The 17,309-nt window shown below is 43.3% G+C and overlaps 1 protein-coding gene and 1 long non-coding RNA gene across 3 annotated transcripts in view; one reads left to right on the forward strand and one right to left on the reverse strand.

Annotated features, from left to right (window-relative positions):
* The window catches only part of LOC126039212 (sphingosine-1-phosphate transporter SPNS2-like), a 138,965-nt gene extending 123,560 nt beyond the window's left edge, over positions 1-15,405 (forward strand). For both annotated transcript variants that reach the window (XM_049801994.1, XM_049801995.1), the window contains 2 exons: positions 11,759-11,805; positions 13,652-15,405. In XM_049801994.1, coding sequence (XP_049657951.1) covers positions 11,759-11,801 — 43 coding nt within the window. In that variant the 3' untranslated portion in view covers positions 11,802-11,805; positions 13,652-15,405. The remainder of the gene's footprint in view (positions 1-11,758; positions 11,806-13,651) is intronic.
* On the reverse strand, positions 4,490-15,486 carry LOC126039230 (uncharacterized). The gene is made up of 7 exons (XR_007506266.1): positions 15,404-15,486; positions 13,692-13,843; positions 10,537-11,337; positions 9,420-9,690; positions 8,732-8,811; positions 7,120-7,206; positions 4,490-4,876 (listed from the first exon to the last, which is right to left on the reverse strand). It is a non-coding gene; the product is annotated as an uncharacterized LOC126039230 (long non-coding RNA).
* Between the last annotated feature and the right edge of the window lie 1,823 nt (positions 15,487-17,309).

Consider the following 17,309-nt stretch of genomic DNA (forward strand, 5'->3'; position numbering starts at 1 on the left):
TTTCCACCACGCTTCCTTTCAAAAACAGAATTTCCAGGCTTTCAGTGCCTCGTGACTTTTTTTTTACGCTACTTTTATCATTGCCACAATTCCTGGCATATTTTGTAGATTACTTTTTTAGCACAGGAATTCCAGTCAATAAGGCTGCCCCTTTCACAAAAACACTCATGACAAAAATTTCTTTATACGGCCATTCTTTTTTTTTTAAAATCACGATTCTTTTATAACTATTTTCATGCTGCTTCTTAAGTCTGACAGCTTAAAGAGGCTTTTAGTAAATTTAGGACTAGCAGAGAACATGATACAGTACATCACTCTGTAATATAATCCAATCGTTTTTGGTGCAATTTTTATAACACAAATATAATCCTACCCGTCCAAAGTGATAAGAGAGGGAAAATGGTTAAGAATGGTTTCTGTAAGAGCTCTTATGCACTGGTAATAATAAATACTTCAGTTCTTTTTTAAACCACTCAGCTACAATTCTGCTGTGATTTCACTTGACTGTATTGTTGTTCTTTCCTGTTCTGTACTACTGCAGTGGAGGGTTAAAGCAGTCATATTTTATTCCAAACGTGACTGCACTCTGCACTGTATTTCTCTTACCTGCTTAATGAAAATTGTGAGACCCAAGCTATACTTTGAGATCCTCTGGAAGACGTTACATACACATACAGTCTTGTCATGGCAGAGCCCTACAGAAACAGATCAGAAATCTGATGACGTTTTATTCCCTAGCTCCATCACTGATACCTGTGCAGCCTTGGCAGATATCAGCCAGAAGGCAACTTACAGAGGTCAGGAGTACTTCAGGTACTTCACTCATTGGAAGTAAAAGCTCAGCACTGCTGAGAATTGTGTCTGTGGTCTATGTCCTCTTCCTCCCTCATAATGCAGATAACCTGAAAAAACAAAGCTTTACCCTGGAGAGCTGCAAAAGAAATGCCTACATTGGTACTTAATAGAAGCAACAGCTTCACCAGTAATTGGGAAGAATGTGCTCTTTTTATTATGAAAAGGGGGGGGGGGGGGAAACCCAAAAGTCCTTTCCCCAAGCTGCGACAACTTTTGAGTGCCAGGGCATATAAATCACTGTAATGTAATTAGTGTGTAACGTGATTCTTTTCTGGGCAGTCAGCGTGAGTGTTAAGCATCTGGAGCATTGCTGAGCAATGATCCTCTGTCTCTGCACGGGCACAGACCTGCAGGACCACGGATGCTCTGCAGCAGGCGCAGGGTGATTCTGCAGTCCTGTCTCCAACAACGGCTACTCCCAGTTGTTGCTGAGGGAAAACCCAAACTCACCTAGATTTTTCCTGAGAAACACCACCCTGTGCAGGTGTAGGATAGTCTACCCCTCAAATTATTTTCTTTTTTTTTTTTTTTTTATTTAATCCCTGATTTTATACCTGGAAGCATGAGATTTTCTGGGTTTTTCCCATATCCTTCCAGGGCTACAGATAGATGCTCTGCACGGATATCCAAGTTTTATAATTGTTCAGTTCCTCTCTGCACCCTGCATGATATATGCTGGATATTTTCGCCAAAGATACAGCAATGCAGATCAGGCAGCAGGATACAACTGCAGTATGTATCCCTGGTGCAGACACGGAACAGGAATAAATAGCTGCACTGATGCAGCTGGTCAGAACAAAGGAATTTAAGTATTTAACTAGCTACCACTCAGCACTTCAGAGAGACCTGCAAGCCTAAATAGTTCACCCATTTGTTTACATGACAAGAATCGGGTTATTTAAACAGCTCTAGTAGGATTTTCTTCTAAAATTAAACATTTAATAAGAAAAAAAATTTACTCTTAACACCTTTGATCAGGTGTGGAAACTCTTGCTGAGTAGCAGTGTTGAAAAACATTTCATTTTAAAAGTGGTGGGTACAAACACTAGAAAGAAAATACTCATTGCAGACTAGATAGTGCAAGCCACAAAAATAACAATCCCTAGTCCATAGACCTTTTCTGCTGTCTTAAACACGGCACATCTGCAAATTACATTACAGGAAAAATGAGAATAATCCATTTTCAGACTGTCTTCTGCCTCACATCAGGCTTATTTTTAGCCTTTTCTAGAACTAGATATAAAATGATCTCCCAGTTCTCCTATTGCAGCAATTTGAAAGTGTCTGACCTTATTTTTGCTTTGCAGATTCTATTATGTGGGGCAGGGGAAGGACTCGCTGAGTTGTCAACCCTCTTTTTCTCTGATTTTTCTGTGGCAGCAGTTAGAGACAGAAAGGACCCATCAGATGACCTCATGTTGTTGCCAGCAAAGGATAGAGTCCCCTCCATTAATAGTGTCACAGGTACTAAACTGGCACGCTAGACTGATACAGAGCTTGTTCCATCCTGGTAGTTTGCATTACTAAAAAGAATATTTCTTCTGTGAAGTATTTTAAGATGTATTGCAAGGGTTTTTTTAAAGAGGCTGGACACTTACTTTAGAGAGATGTCTTAGTGCTGCATTGAAGCAGAGTTTGGATTTGAGGATTTCAGGGCCAGCAAGTGGATTTTAACAACTCCCATAAAAGGATATTTGAGGAACAGTCCACTCACTGCTGATACTCAGCTATTTAGGGGGAATAACATGATTGCTTTGTTTGGTTTTTACTTTACAAAAGAACAATAATTAAATACTTCCTACAGTGATAAAAACTCACAATGCTTTTTTAGCCCAGATAAGATGTCCTTGGCCTTTGAAGGCATACGAATTTACAGCAAAAAGCCCAGATTAGGATGCAGAGGATCTGTGATGATGGAAGAAGAGAGGCAAGGAGCGTGTTCTGAATATCAGAGAGTGGCATGATAAAGACGCATAGACTGCAGATGGAATAAGATTAGACTATTAGATGGTTTATATGGAATCAAAGACTTGAGAATATGAAGGGAAGAGGTGGTGAAAATGTAAGTCGTTTTATTATTGGTGGGAAAAGCCTGCTTGTAGAGCTGGGGTTTTTTCTCCCCTGTTTACTAGCCATGTTTGTAACCCCATAAATGGAGCTAGCAAATATAAGAATTTCACGGCTTGGGACTGGCTGAATTTTAAATGCTGGTTTGCTTCTTCAGTTGGGAGCTGCTGGTTTCATGCAGATGGAAAATATGGTCTCATAGAAGAAAATACTGATTTATTCCGTTGCTTTAGTCAACCTGCGGATTTCCTGCAGGTTAGGTAGGAAGATGTCAAGGGTCAGTTTGGTCGTTCACAAACATTTTGAGCTCAATTGTGGTCCTTACACAAAATGCTCATGGCATTTGAAATATGCTGTTCAGGTTAATTGTTGGCAACAGGAGCTTTACATAAGTACAGGCAGGATTGAGCCAGCTGGTGTTGGCATAGCTCTGGCTAACTGCAAGCTACAGAAGAGGCTGCAGGCAGAACTTCGTGGTTCTCCAAGCCCAACAATTCCCCGCATCTGCTGACCTTTTGAGGTTAATCTCCTGTGCCACAGAAAAAAGGAAGACAATATTCTTAGACTGTTCTTAGCTACTTAAGTGCTGTTCAGCAGCAAGAATGGAATTTCTCCATGTGCCTGAAGTTACAGGAAGGCAAAGCTTACTTGTCCAAGAAGAGCACCAGATCAAGAACTGCTTGGAGTCCTACTGCTGTCTTGGCTACTGACTCTCTGCTGCAACCTTCAAGAAGTCAGATGCTGTCCCTAAAATGCTCATCAGCTGTAAAACAGGATTGAAAGCACTTGCCCGCAAGGTACAAGGGGCACTTAAAAACCATATGCTTACAATGGATTCAATATGTCAGTTAGCATTGTCATTGCAAAGGACAGTTCTTGGCATGGAGGGACTTTATCACACAGGAGGGTATTTTAAACTCTCACTAAGATGGTTTCTTTGCTAAGGGTGCCCTGGCACAGATACAAAATCTGATCAGATTCCACGCAGGTGACTGAAGCACTGAACAGAAGGCAGCCTTCCAAACCAGAAACCCTTTCTGACACAAGGAAATAGAAAAAAATAATGAAAAATTCAGCCCTGCTAGTCTGTTTCCTGAAGCCTGTCATGATCACAGAACATATTATGAAGGTATTGACTTTTATCAACAGTAGATGACCTCTTCATGTGGAGAAATCTGCAAGGCAGATTTTCAACAAGCTGTGACTGTAGGTGTGTTAGAGTAATTTACTTGTGGTTGGGTCCTTGGCCTGAATGGCATCTTTTAGTGAAACAGGGACAAAACCGTTGGAGTTTTACTTCCAATGTTTCAATATGGAGTGTCTTAAGTGCTCTGGCTTGATCATTCCCGAAGTTGCTGCCAGACCACTACCACATGCCAGACAGGGCTTGCCCAGACTGTTACTGTGGAGCAAAATTCAAGGACTGTTCCCCATACCTGGTAGCTTAGAGGTTGATGAAGAGCTGTATGATGAGGCAGTTATTTTAGAGGGTAAGAAGTATGTATCTAATCAAGTGGCATCAGGAATTTCCACAGGATTTTCTGTTTAAAGATTTAATTAGATAATACCTGCTTTTTCCTTCACGTTTTATCCCCTTTCCCATTCAATCATGCCAAGAAAAAAGCAAGACCCTCCGCTTCCTCTTTCCTCCATTATTTCAGTGGACATAAGAGTATGCTGTTAGCCACATCTTCTCTGGCACGAAAAATCCCACCACCTTCATTCTGAGCCCATCAATATCTGGCAGAATTACACATACAGGGGCAGACTCAGGCACAAAGTTTTGAGGGCTTCAGAGACCCACATCTTCACTAACTTCAGGAGTCCACATTAGCATACCACCGCAGAGCAGTAAGGCAGACTTATCTCTGGAGTTCATTTCCATCCAAAAGTCCTTCATACCCTAATGAGCGCTGTTAACCGCTCGTCTTCACATCTGTTCTGTTGCAGCTGCCTGGAAAAATAGAAGGAAAGGTTATTGATTTTTTCTTTATGCCAGTTTTCTCCTCTGTCAAGATCTGTGAAAGAGGCAAAATAGAAGCTGACCTATGCTTCCTCCTCTGGAGGCAAATATGCTCAGCACCTAGATTAAATGAACAGATGGAAAATACTAACATAGTCTGCGCAGCTTTAAGGGGCTGTACCGAATAGAGAGAAAAAAATGTATTTGCTGTACATGATTATCATATTCCATTCGCTAAACCCATTGACGTGCAGGAAGAAAAGGGGATTTAAGCCAATTCATTTCTCTAGTGCAGCTGGTGGAGCACCTGTCATCACCAGCACGAAGCTCCCATCGGGCTGTCTCCACGAGAGAGCTGCTGCTCGCTACAGACGGATCCACCATTTCTATCTCCAGAGGGAAGGGCAACTCTGTGCCAGTGGCTGCCGGGAGGGCTGCACACAACCAAGTCCTGTTTGAGCCTTGGGTTGGAGTACTTCAGATTTACACAAGCCCCAGGCTTCCTCTCTGGGTAGAAACGAGGGAGCGCGAGCAGGCGGCGGAGCTAAATTAAGCAATGGTTTCCTACTCCGATATAAGCTACTCCTATGCCTGATTCTTTGTTAAATTTTGTTCACGTTCCGCCTAGTGTCCTTTTCCTTTAGCAAACTGACCTCGCCTTCATCAAACAGACCCTGTTCCTGGGAGGCTGGGTGAACCTGTCATGATGCATCAGGAAGCTCAGTGTGTAGACTATTTTTAGCTGTGCCAGTCCTGTCCCTGTATCACGCACTGGGATCTTTCTAGGTTGATGTATGATTATTGCTCACCTTTCATGCATCTTCACTTTCAGTCATTGTTTTCAGCTGCAGCATACTAGGAGCCTTTTAAATCAAAGCACTGAGTTTCTGCAGTAATGTATGATGTTGTTAATTGTGTCTTGTCCCAAAGTTACTGATTTAACTATCAAAATAGCTTGAGTTCTGCTAAAACAGGACATGTTCTCTGGAAGCAATCCTTGATTTGGCTGTTCTTACACCCTGCTCAGAAGGTAATAGGTTGTACTAAGGTTTAGTGTTCTGCAGCCATTTTTTAGGGAGGAGATGGAGGCACAAGTGCACATAGCAGTTTGTTCAGCATCCCGTGGGGGGGGAACCAAAGCCAGCCTCTTCAAACTGCAGGTTGAAAATGGCAACTATTCGTAGTTACTGGAGGACAGTAATGTCTAACATGCATCCTGCACTGTTTGATTAAAAACTCTGTATAATGAAGGGCATAAAAGCTACACACTTGAACTGGAGTCTCCAGCCTGCTGGTTTTGCTTTTTGTGAAGTGTCTGGCAAAACTGGTGCATTGTTGGGACCAGTATGTTACGCTCACCAGTGGGGTAGAGAGCCAAGCTGAAAGAGGACTCTGCAGTAGATAAGAGAGCTGGCTTTGGCTTCTGCAGTGAGCAAAATAATAAGAGAAAGCACAATAGTCACGGACTTCTTTGATTTGTTTCAGGGGCAGAAATCTTTGCTTGAACTCAGTGCCCACAAGCGTGGCCCCGTGGATGTTGTGCATTACTAGATGAAACTTGGTGCATTTAATGGAGTTTGACTGATTCGAAGTCCTCAAGGGAAACGCAACAAAATCCCAGTGAAATGCAGCTATAAATGCCTATGTGGTGAAATACCAGTGAGACAAGGCAGCAGGGCCTGTGTAGAGCATGAATAAAGTGTGATAATGTCCGAGGGGTGGTTGGTTGTGTTTTTAAGGTGTTTCCTGGTCCTGTGTTTAACCTGTTTGTATTGCTGGCAGGCCAACTGCAAGAAGCTTTATATCCTCTTGAAGCTGACTCTGTGACAGTGTTGACAGTGTGCAGTCAGTGATGGAAAATATGAGTGGGATGGTCTGTAAACTTGTGTCCCTTTCTCTCCTTTTTTCACTAAAACGTTAATGTGGTTTGGCAATTGGCTTCAGCAAGGATTTATGTAAGGCAATTGATCCCTGCAGTAACAAGATGTTTGATGAGGTGAGCCCAGTATGCGAAACATGCACTTCCCTGAAATTTCTCCCTTTCTGAATCACAGTTGGTAAGTTAGGAGGTGGTTATGGTGCAGAGAGAGGACTTTGCCTGTGCCTAAGCCCACTTGTATGCTTCTCTGCCTCAATGATCTTTCCTCCTTCCATCTGCAACTACGCTTGTCCTCTTGTAAGTGTCAGGGAGACCACAGTGCCAGCATTACTTCTACCCTAGGGTTTTAACTTACCTGATGGACCTGAGTTTGTGTGCATTTGGAGATCAAAAGTGGAAGGCTGCCCCAGCTCTCCTACTCCATAACTATTTTGTCAGTTATCTGCAGGAACACAGTGATAACAACAGCATGAACTAACCTCGTGCGTGCAAGTAACTTACTGGGTTCATTTATCAGTTGATAAAATTCACTCTTACATCTGAAAGTCATACAGGTGTGGAGCTACAAATGATAGTCGTTAGCCTCTGTTTTTCTTGCAGAGGTTCAGACAGCAACGTTAGATTTGAATGCTACTGATGAGTTTCAGTAGCTGGATTTGCAGAGTGCTGCACCTGGCTGGGCTGCTAATCATCGCTGATACACAGGTGTAGCGTGTCATTGGCTCTAACGCTTTGATGCCAACTCTCCCCCCCCCCCCCCCCCCTTTAACTAGCTGCATTCGAAAAAGAGATTTGTTTGTCTTAGATTTAAGGTCATAAAGTCTCATTACCTTTCGAGGATGTCTGTCCTTGTAAACGTTTCATCACCTAAAATTTCTGATTTCAGTGTGTTCACGAGGCCTTTTGGAAGGGTTTACACACACACACACACACCCCCCAGCAAGGTCTGAGAAAGTTCAGACAGGGAGGAATTTGCTGAAGGGTGCCATTAGTGACTGTTATGCTGGTATCCCTTCCTAAAGCGCCGCTTCAAACAGGAACTTTACAGCATATTGCACGGTACTTCAGAAACACAGAATTCTCTTCAGTGAAATGAAGGAAGGAGAAGGATCCTTAACCACAGGCAGGAGTTGCTGCTAAGTCCAGTGACCTAGCTGCCCCTGTAGCTCCAATACTTTTGTCTGCTGAATGAGCTCCTGCCAGTCAAAAAATGAGTTATTTGCAGGCGAGAAGGACCCCACCGAAGCATTTTATTGTTGGCTGTAAAAGTTAAGTGATGTTAAGTATAGCAGGCTGTAAAAATTAGGGCATTATTTCCTAATATGCTTCTCCGTTACAAAAGCCAGAGCCTGACTTGTTTAGATAGCAAGAAAACAGGGCTTTCAGAAAGCTGTAGGATATTGAAATATGTGTGTTGTTTAAGTTACATATGAAACTTAACATTAAACGGTGTTGCCAGCATTCACGAAAGCTTTATATAAGCACAGCCTTTCTCCTGGAGTCTTGTGCATGATGGTGCTGCACATACATACTGAAGCGTGTTCTCCTTGATGTCCTGTTGCTTGAGTTTTAGCTCATGAACAGAGATGACGTTCATGGAGCTCCAACGTTCAGTAGCTTACAGGTTATGGAAAGTCAGTGGGGGACGTAGCCCACCACTGCTTCTCACAACTTCACCCTGAATTGTTGGAGCAGATGGAGCTGCAGGTGAGAAGGGAGATGTGGGTTTTATTCTTGCTGGCACAGGGTGGAGCAGAGCATTCTTGGAGTGGATGTGGGCAGCAAAAACTCTTTCAAAAGGCCTCACAGGGCCCAGATTGTGCCAGGAACTGTACAGCAGTGCTGGCTGTACTACAAACGGTAATCGCCATTATCTGTTGGCTTGGTGACCAGCTAGACTGAAAGGGACAGAGCATTTTCAGAATAATCTCTGCACAGTTCTTGAAACAAAGTAGAGTATAGCTGACCTGTAAAAGATCCTGGCCACTCATCTGTTATCTTAAATTCATCTTCTTTTTCTTATGCAGTTCTCTAACCAGCTGAGGTGCTGTGAAATTAGATCCATTTTACATAGCATAAATATTTAACAGCTCTAGAACATGTAGTTTAATATTAAACAGACAGTCTTATAAATACTTCAGAATTATAGATGCTGTCACACTACATAGAAATGGTTTGATAGGATCTAGGAGAAATATTTGGGTTTGACAGGAGAGGAAATGATGGGGTTAGAAGGAGTCAGCCACATTTTTAACTGCTGGAGGAGCCCATAAAAACAACCAAAAAAGTTGTACAGCTTCTGTTCTTGAAAGGCAATTTGGGTAAGTTTCCTCCCCCTCAGGAAACAACAGAGTGGTTCCCACCCCGCTCTCTTCAAGGAATGAAAACATTCACAATCTTGAAAAAACATTGCAGAGAAAATAGAACTATTTAGGAACCAATGTTTAGTCAGCGGATATCACCAAATCGGAAGCGACAATCTATTCAGTGCGGGATTATCGTTATTAGAAAGGCAAGTGGGACTTAAACAGGGATTTAGATGCTCTTGAGCCTTGTTAGCTTAAGTCCATGTACTACATTTTACTACCTAAGGGAATCTCAAATTTAGTATTAGTCATTTTGCTTAAAAAAAAGAAACAAAAATTGACAGCTGACCTGCTGCCACCTGTAAGCTGAGCCTCACTGAAATCAGGTGGTGCATATGCCAGTGACCCCTGTCTACAACACAGTGCTCAGAGAGAACGAAGACTGCACTGTCTGAAAATTGGGAGAATATTTCCGTTCCCTCTTCCGCCTACTAGCTTCCTATATGATCCCTGAAAGTCACTTCTCTCCCCAGCAGGTTCTCAAGTCATGTGGGGTCTAATTTCCCGTGAAATCTTCTCAATGCATTTCAGGATTAGCCCCTCTAGGCCTCTGTTCCCGTCTGTAAAACAGAGATAAAGCAGAAGTTGAGAGAAATGTGTTAAAATGCAAAGAACAAGTAACTCTCATGACTTGGGGACACCAGAAGTACTTACATGGGAGGTACATTTTATCCCACAGGAGGCTGAACTATAAGTAATATAAGAAGGAAGGTTGTGTGTGTATTTACAGTTCATCTGTCAGCAATGCAGGTGTGCTGAAGAGAAAGTAATGGCAAAACTTAACTTTTTCTGTATATTTTCTATATCTTTTAAAAATGTGGAATGAATTACACGTTAAGGGGCGTGACTTTCAAACAACATTAGGGCACATTCAAACATCTGGACTTTCAGTATTCTGTGATAGCTTCATAACATCTGATAGTTTACTTCCTACTTCTGAAGTTGACTGTAGCATTACAAGGTAATACATTTTCTCTCTCTGATGTATTCCAATAGTTAAAGCACAGTTACAATGTACAATACAACATAATGTCCAATGCAGTAGGGTTACCAAGAATGATAACTCTACAAAGAAACTCGGGTCAGCTCCTGCATCAAAAATATTTCAGTTTATAGCCTGGAAAGGCAGAGAAGGCACAGAGGCTTCTATGCATCTTAGAGAGAAATTTTCTGTGAGGTTGGTGTGAAGTTAAGAGCTGTTGGCTGAATTGGGCCGATTCCTGATGCAGAGATTTCTTGGAAGGTGTCCCCTAACCACCGGTTAATTTTTATCCTGGAACATGTGTCTGAATCTAGCATCATACCTTTTCAGCAAAGAAGAGTGTCCTGGGTCAGGTAGCCACAGATGAGTTATAATGAATCAGCATTTTCCAAAGGAAAATGATATTTCACTGGGAAGTTCTTACCTGCTAGGACCTCAGGCAGTGACGGTTTCTGTGATCTTCCCTGTAAACCTGCCCAAGTTTTTCACCGATTCGGAAAGAAGCTGTGCTTTTGCATGTGATGGCAAAATCCTGCTGCAATCCTTTAAGGTATAAAATACTGCTGTTTCAGTTTATCCGTTATTTTAAGTTAGCACAGCCAAATGGTATGAGAAGACTCTTGCTTTGTGACTCAGATTTATTCTCCTATTGGCCAAGTACAGCCAGAGTGCATTTGGGTAAAAGCACTCAAATGTGGCATCAAGCCAGGTCCTTAGGTGAGGTGGGGGTTCTCCAGTGTCGGTATAAGAATCCAGGAGTTCTCACTGAGGCCAGGGAGCATCCGAGATAGAAAGCAAGTCCCAGAGTCAGAGGGCGACTCGTCTTCCTTACAGTCCACACAGGGGCCCTGCTGTGCTGAACACTATCACAGGAGCTTGCTCCTCTTCCTACGTAACCACTGTCTGGGAAGGCGTGAACAGTGTGGGAGAGGAGAGGATCTGCTGCAGCAGGAGAGCTATTGACGAGGAAGGCTGACTTGCACAGGGCACATACTGCAGTGAGGAAGAGCAGGGCTAAGGGATGAACTTTGTAAAACTACTGTTGTCTTTTCCCTGGGTACCCCACAGAGCAAACAGGAGCTGTTCCCCTCGCTGCCCTCGGTAGCAGGAGGTACAGGACAGCACGTTGCCGAGACCGGCTTCTGCCTGGTGACACTGCAGTCCCCACTGGACTCCATCCATCACTTGGGAGCAGTTGTCTGGAACAGCAGCAGGTCTTCAGGAGCTGAAAAGTGAAAGACAGCTCCTTTTTTTTCTTAATTTAATTTTTATCAGTGGTGACTGTTTACATTTATGCTGTCAGTCTGAAGGACACCATTCAACAGCCACTGTATAAACAGTCTTGTCACTGGCTTAGGAAAACAATTGCTACGTCTGAATGCCTTTGGGACCTTCCCAAATCCTTGTCAATTAGTGTCAGTAACGTTACTTGGCATGTTCCAGCAATTGTCAGAACTGCTATCAGACACCACTGTGTGAAAGGGTTGCAGCTTTGTACCATTGTGCAGGACAGTTATTAATGTCCTATCTCTTTAGAAACTGTGGAGCAACAGGAAACCAGGATTTAATAGGCTGGTATGTTTTTAGGAGCCTGTTTCTTTGCTGATTGCAGCTCTCACGTGTCACTTTTGTTTTCCCTTCACCAGGGTGAATCAACTTGTGATGCCACCGGCCTCTGTGAAAGTCTGAGACGGTGAGTGACCCAAACTAGCAATTGGTTTCAAGCTACCCATCTGCTCCAAACCCCCTGTCAACCCATTTCTTTTCTTATAAATTGGAAAGAAGTTAACCTTAGAAAGCCATGGTCTGTACCTTTGCTACCCTCAACCCAAATCAGAGCAAATCAAGAACAGGGAAACCACGGGTCAACTCAAGTGGCCTTTGTTGTACTGAGTTGCTTCCAGAAACCTGGTGCTCCCTTCTTTTAAGCAGGTAAGACCATGCAACCCCTATTGACTTGACCAGCAGCAGGCATGATTGACCGAGGCCAGAACTTAGAACATATCTTGCATTCCTGAAACCTGCTGCTGCATTGCTCTTGGTCCAACATCTGCTTGCTATCAAATGACCATTCCTAGCATATTCCAGATTTTCTGCAGAAAAATGTTTTCTGGCAGCACATGAACTTGCATGTTGTTGCTAGGACTGTCCCCACTGCAACCCTTGATTGAGGGTGACAGAGCTGAGGCCTCGGCAGCGAGCCAGAGGGAGAGTCCCACTCCTGCTGCCCTTTCTTCTCCCTTGTGTTCACGCTATTCTTATCACTCACCAACAGTCACAGCACTGCAGCTCAGAGCTGCAACAATTGATAAACACTTCCCAGCATTTTACTGTAGCCAAAATTAAGTAAAGCAAGTTTTTGAAGAGGAGATTTCTTTCCCATAAATTAAATGCATTGAAAGACTAATCATAAAATCAGAACTCAATAACACACTTAAGAATGGTCTTTCAGGGAAAAGATTTAATGCAATCTCTAGTACAGCAGATGTGTTATTTCCACAGAGGGGAGTATATTCTGGTGTAGGCTAAGGATACGACAGGCCTGCCTGTACCTTGCAGTCTCTGGGCTGGATGTGGACTCAACAAGTTATTATTTATCAGTAGCTTTTAGACAAAGGGGCTTTTTTAATTAAAAAAAGCCTCAAAATATCTGGGAGGAAATCCTGGGTGGTGTTGCTGAGACTTGCCTTATAAAACACTGAACGCTTGGGGCCTGTGCACACCTAGGTTTTTCACTGTATTTTCTTCTCTTTTGGTCCAGTTTCATACAGGTTGAGGGAAATGAAGCCATTGTTATAGGTAATTTTTCTATAACCCACCACCCACTGATTTTTAAGGTCGGGGCAATTTCCTGCATAACATGGAGCACAGAACCTCTGACAGGAAATCCTGCCACCAGAGAACTGGTTGTCCTTTCCACTTAATCTAGAAAAGTTGCTGGCCGCTTAGGTACACCACAGCATCCACAAGTTCTATCTCACCAGTCAAAAGATGTGCTGATGTTGCTCTTTAAAGCAAGCGTATGCCACCAGCCTCTGCTTTACCTTGTTAGCGGTAAGAGTGATAGCTGAGCTCTACTGTTGGGGATGTGCATGCTGGACTGACAGCCTGAACTGGGCTCTCCAAAGGACAGCAGTTTGGAAAATGACAATTTAAGGCAAGAGGCAGTCCCTGTTTTCTTTAGTAAACTGATGGGGTTAAAAACAGTCTTGCAAAAATTAACTGTGTTATCTGCTGAGCTGTTTAAACCCACATCACCTACACAACTGACATAAACAAGACATGGTCGATGCCCTCATATCACCTCCTTGAGTAGACTGTGCCTGGATGACAGTGTATTTGTGTTTCCCATTCCAAAAGTCTACAGTACAGCCCCAAGTGCTGTCTCCACACTGATCAAGCTTTGCTAGCCTCCAACTTGGATGGAGGCAAGGGGTGTCTTAGCTGGCCTCTGCCACAAAGCTGGGGTGCACGTGTTCACCATTACCAATCCATTCCTGTGGCTGCCTCATTAACCACCCTCTCTTCCCTGTTTGCAGTTGCCAGTGAAGGAAACGACATGTGGACTCCCGCTCTCACCACCACTACCCCAATCTCAAGCTTGAAGCCCTTCTGTACTGGAAACTGGTGGATCCTTCAGCTCCACGCCACCCTGGAAGGGTTATCCAGCACCAAGTCAATCACACCACTCCAGCCTGTGAGGTCAGGCACCAGGAGATGAGCAGGGGAGCCTGGAACACAAGAACTTCTTGAGCATAAGGACGTTCACAGGTTTCTCTGAGCATCAAAAGCAACTGTCCACTGGACCCAAAATGTGCTACCCAAGTGAGTGACTGTAGATTGTGTATATGGTTTTAGTTGTAGCCAACAAAGTCCGCATCGTTTATAGGGCAACTTACGTCCTACTGAATGCTGCTGTTCCGTCAGCACTCCCACACCCACAGTCTGCACTAGTTGGGGACCTATTCTGTACATCACCTTTTCTTTAACACTGAAGGCTCAATTCAGATTATTATTTTTTATTTAAATATGTCATAAGATGCTTTATCTCTGCTGAAGACATTAGATGACAGATATATATATATATATATATTTAGATAAACAGTTTTTATTTAAACATTTAAAATCTGGAGCTGCCTGTGCAACCATACCAGACATGAATAACGTCCACAACTCTCCTCATCTCAGTGCCCTAGTATCAGGTCCTGCAAGGGCACCGTAGGAAGACTTCCAGTGGATGACATACCTGTCACCTGAGGCTGAGCAATGGGACAGAGGAGAGAGTTTCACTGCACTGGGTATGCTGGTGGTTGTTACAGAAAGGCTCAGAAGAACTTTAGACAGAAATACCTAGGGGCTCTAGAGTTTGCTCAATATGTTAAATTCAGCCTTGCCTAGGAGGTTCACAGGTTTTTAAAATACCAAAATCCATCTGGCTGAATCGCTTTACCTAGGGCCTGGTAGTGCAATACTGCTGTGCCAGTGACATCATGCTTTGTTTACATGCATATCATATTCCATGTGTTGTCAATGCTAATTCTCCCGCTGTCAGTGTTTTCAAAGCAGGTGGCTGATACTCTACCGTAGCTGTTTCCTTTGGAACAATGCTTAGGTTTAATGCATGCCCAACCTCATGCACAGTCCCAGACTACTTTTACTGGGGTGTCACTTTTATCTTTACGAAGACGCATTTGAGATCTTTTAATGTACAAGGCCAGTGTCTGAACTGTGTTAGTCTCAAAGGCAGAAGTGTGTGTCTGTAAAGCAGAGTACCATTTCACTAGAGTCTTGTTTCCTGCACTTGGCCTCCAGAAGCCAAATTCATGCTATGTCAGCTTGATGCTGTGACAGTGTGGGGAAGGCAGGCAAGCACAGGTCCTGAAGAAAGAGTCAGGCTTCCAGAGAATGGGCGTTGGTTCAGTCAACTCCCCACTCCCTTTTTCCCATTTAGATGTCTTCCACAGTTTAGATACTCCCCTCCAGCATAGCACGCATCTTGAGTAGGTGAATGCACCTCTCTCTTGTGCTTATGTTTAACAAGCGGCTGCAGTTGGGCTGCAAGTAGGACTGAATCAGCGAAAGAAATGCCAAACCGGGACTGGATGTGAGCTAAGACTGAAAGCTGGCTGGCCTGATTGTGGCGTAAGTTTGTTCAGAGACACAGGAACGTACTGTTAGTAGATCTGGGGTTTATCTCCCATTTGCTTCCAGGATGCGCTAGGACCTACAGTACAGCATTGTAGTAGAGATGGTTGGTCATTCCAGCAACCAGCGACCTGGTTAGTACTCACCACATAGCCAGTCTCTGCCCAGGCAGATGGGTTCTGAGGGTGACTCCTATAACAATGTGAGCCTCTTCTCCTCATCAGACTCCACAGGACTCTTCTGCAAAGGTTGCTCTGTCACTTAAAATACCTTAAAAATAGCTTTAAGACTTGGCTAAACAACAAGAGCCAGAAGTTTTCCTTGAGTGCCTGGGCATCCTCTGGAGAACAAGCAGCGGGTGCTAGAAATAATAAAGCAAAGCAAATCCAAAACAATGCTTCATTTCCCACCTCATGCCACTATTTACATTCATAGGGGAAATACCACCTCTGTAGTCTATGAGCCAAACACTTAGCTTTAAAAGCACATGAATTTCTGATTCCCGTTAAGAAATTCCTTGTTAAGCTGTTTAAAAAGAAACAAAAAGCAACCCACCAATCAGTCATTTCCTCTCAGAGACCAAAGATTAGCCCCATTTCCTAAATTGCTTTTCTGATAGGCTCTCCCTGTTGTAGCATTTACTGTCAACAAAATGAAGCATTCCTGCTAAAGTTCAGAGATGAGGAACTGTCCTTAGACTTAATTCTCAGGAGTCAACAATGGAAAGGGAACTTAAGTGCTTTGTAATTTCACTAGCTCTCCTTGTTCCTGACATGCCGCAATCCTTGTTAGAGAAGCACAGCGCTGTTACAGGTGGCCAGCTTTATCTTCTGTGGGAATGAAGGAAATTGCTGTGGCTTCCTTTTTAACGAGGGAAGAGGAAAGGAAAGGGAGCAAGCAAGGGAGTGAGAAGTGAGTCCTACCTGCAGCAGTTCCACACTAAGGGATCCCTGAGTCATGTTCCAGGCTAAGAGAGGGAAGCCAAAGCAGCAGCTATGACAGCTCAGAGGAGATAAACAGAAAGGAAACTCAGCCTTTCCACCTCCTGCGGACGCTGCTGCTCCTTTACATGTTGATGACCCACATTTGAATGGCTGGAAGCTGAAAGGCTGCATTTCTTCTTGCGTGTTTCTTTGTTTAGCTGTGAAGAATTGTTCAGTTAGCGCTTCTATAAAGGTATTTGGTCTATTTGAGGGAAACCAGTCCATAGATTAAGGCAATAACAGGTACATCAAGTCTGGACATGAAACATATGTATTACCGAACAGAAACTGGACCTATGTTGCCATATAAGCCCCTTCCCTGGATTCTAACATTCTAACATTCCTGTCCCAGGACATCAGCCCATTTCTGTCAGTACGTGACTTCGGGAAAGTCACTGCCTAGCCTCAGTTTCTTTATGTGCACTGCTGAGATGCTGTATAAACCAGCGATGCTGTGTTTCTGTACTCTAGTAGAGGTCAGAAGTTACCCGTTATTAAAAAAAAAGACTTACAATGTTGTGTTATACTGGTGCTGAACTCTGGACTTAGCAAGCAATATTGTGCTGGTTTCCCCTATGACTCTATTTTATGTAGGTATATGTGTAACCAGGCTTGGAAGCTGTTAGGGCCATTTGGTTGTTGACTTCGTAGAGCAGTGGAACAATTTTTGGTATACACATAGGAAGTGTTTCTGGAATGAGAATAGAAGTCTAGACTGAATACATATTACTTATATCCAAGATGAGTAAGAACTCTCATTAAAGTTAGTATTTCTGGTTTTATAAAGAAAGGCTGTTAATAGGAAAAGATAATTAGCTTTTAATAAAGAATCCATATATTTTAGTATCCATCACACCAAGTGGAGCAAGATTCCAGCCTGTCATTTAAATAAGTAGTTGTTCAGGTCGTCAAGGCTATGTTTGTGGTTCTAAACTTTCACACAAAATTAAGTAGTCCCAGTAGGGACAGAAATACCTTTAAAAGCCACCGATCTCAGCACATACACATCTCCTCAGGACAGGGAGCCAAGCCGAGGGGCAAGGGCTCCAGGTTATCGGCTGGTGCTGCT

Source organism: Accipiter gentilis, chromosome 6 (genome assembly GCF_929443795.1).
Source record: "Accipiter gentilis chromosome 6, bAccGen1.1, whole genome shotgun sequence".
Classification (NCBI taxonomy): domain Eukaryota; kingdom Metazoa; phylum Chordata; class Aves; order Accipitriformes; family Accipitridae; genus Astur; species Astur gentilis.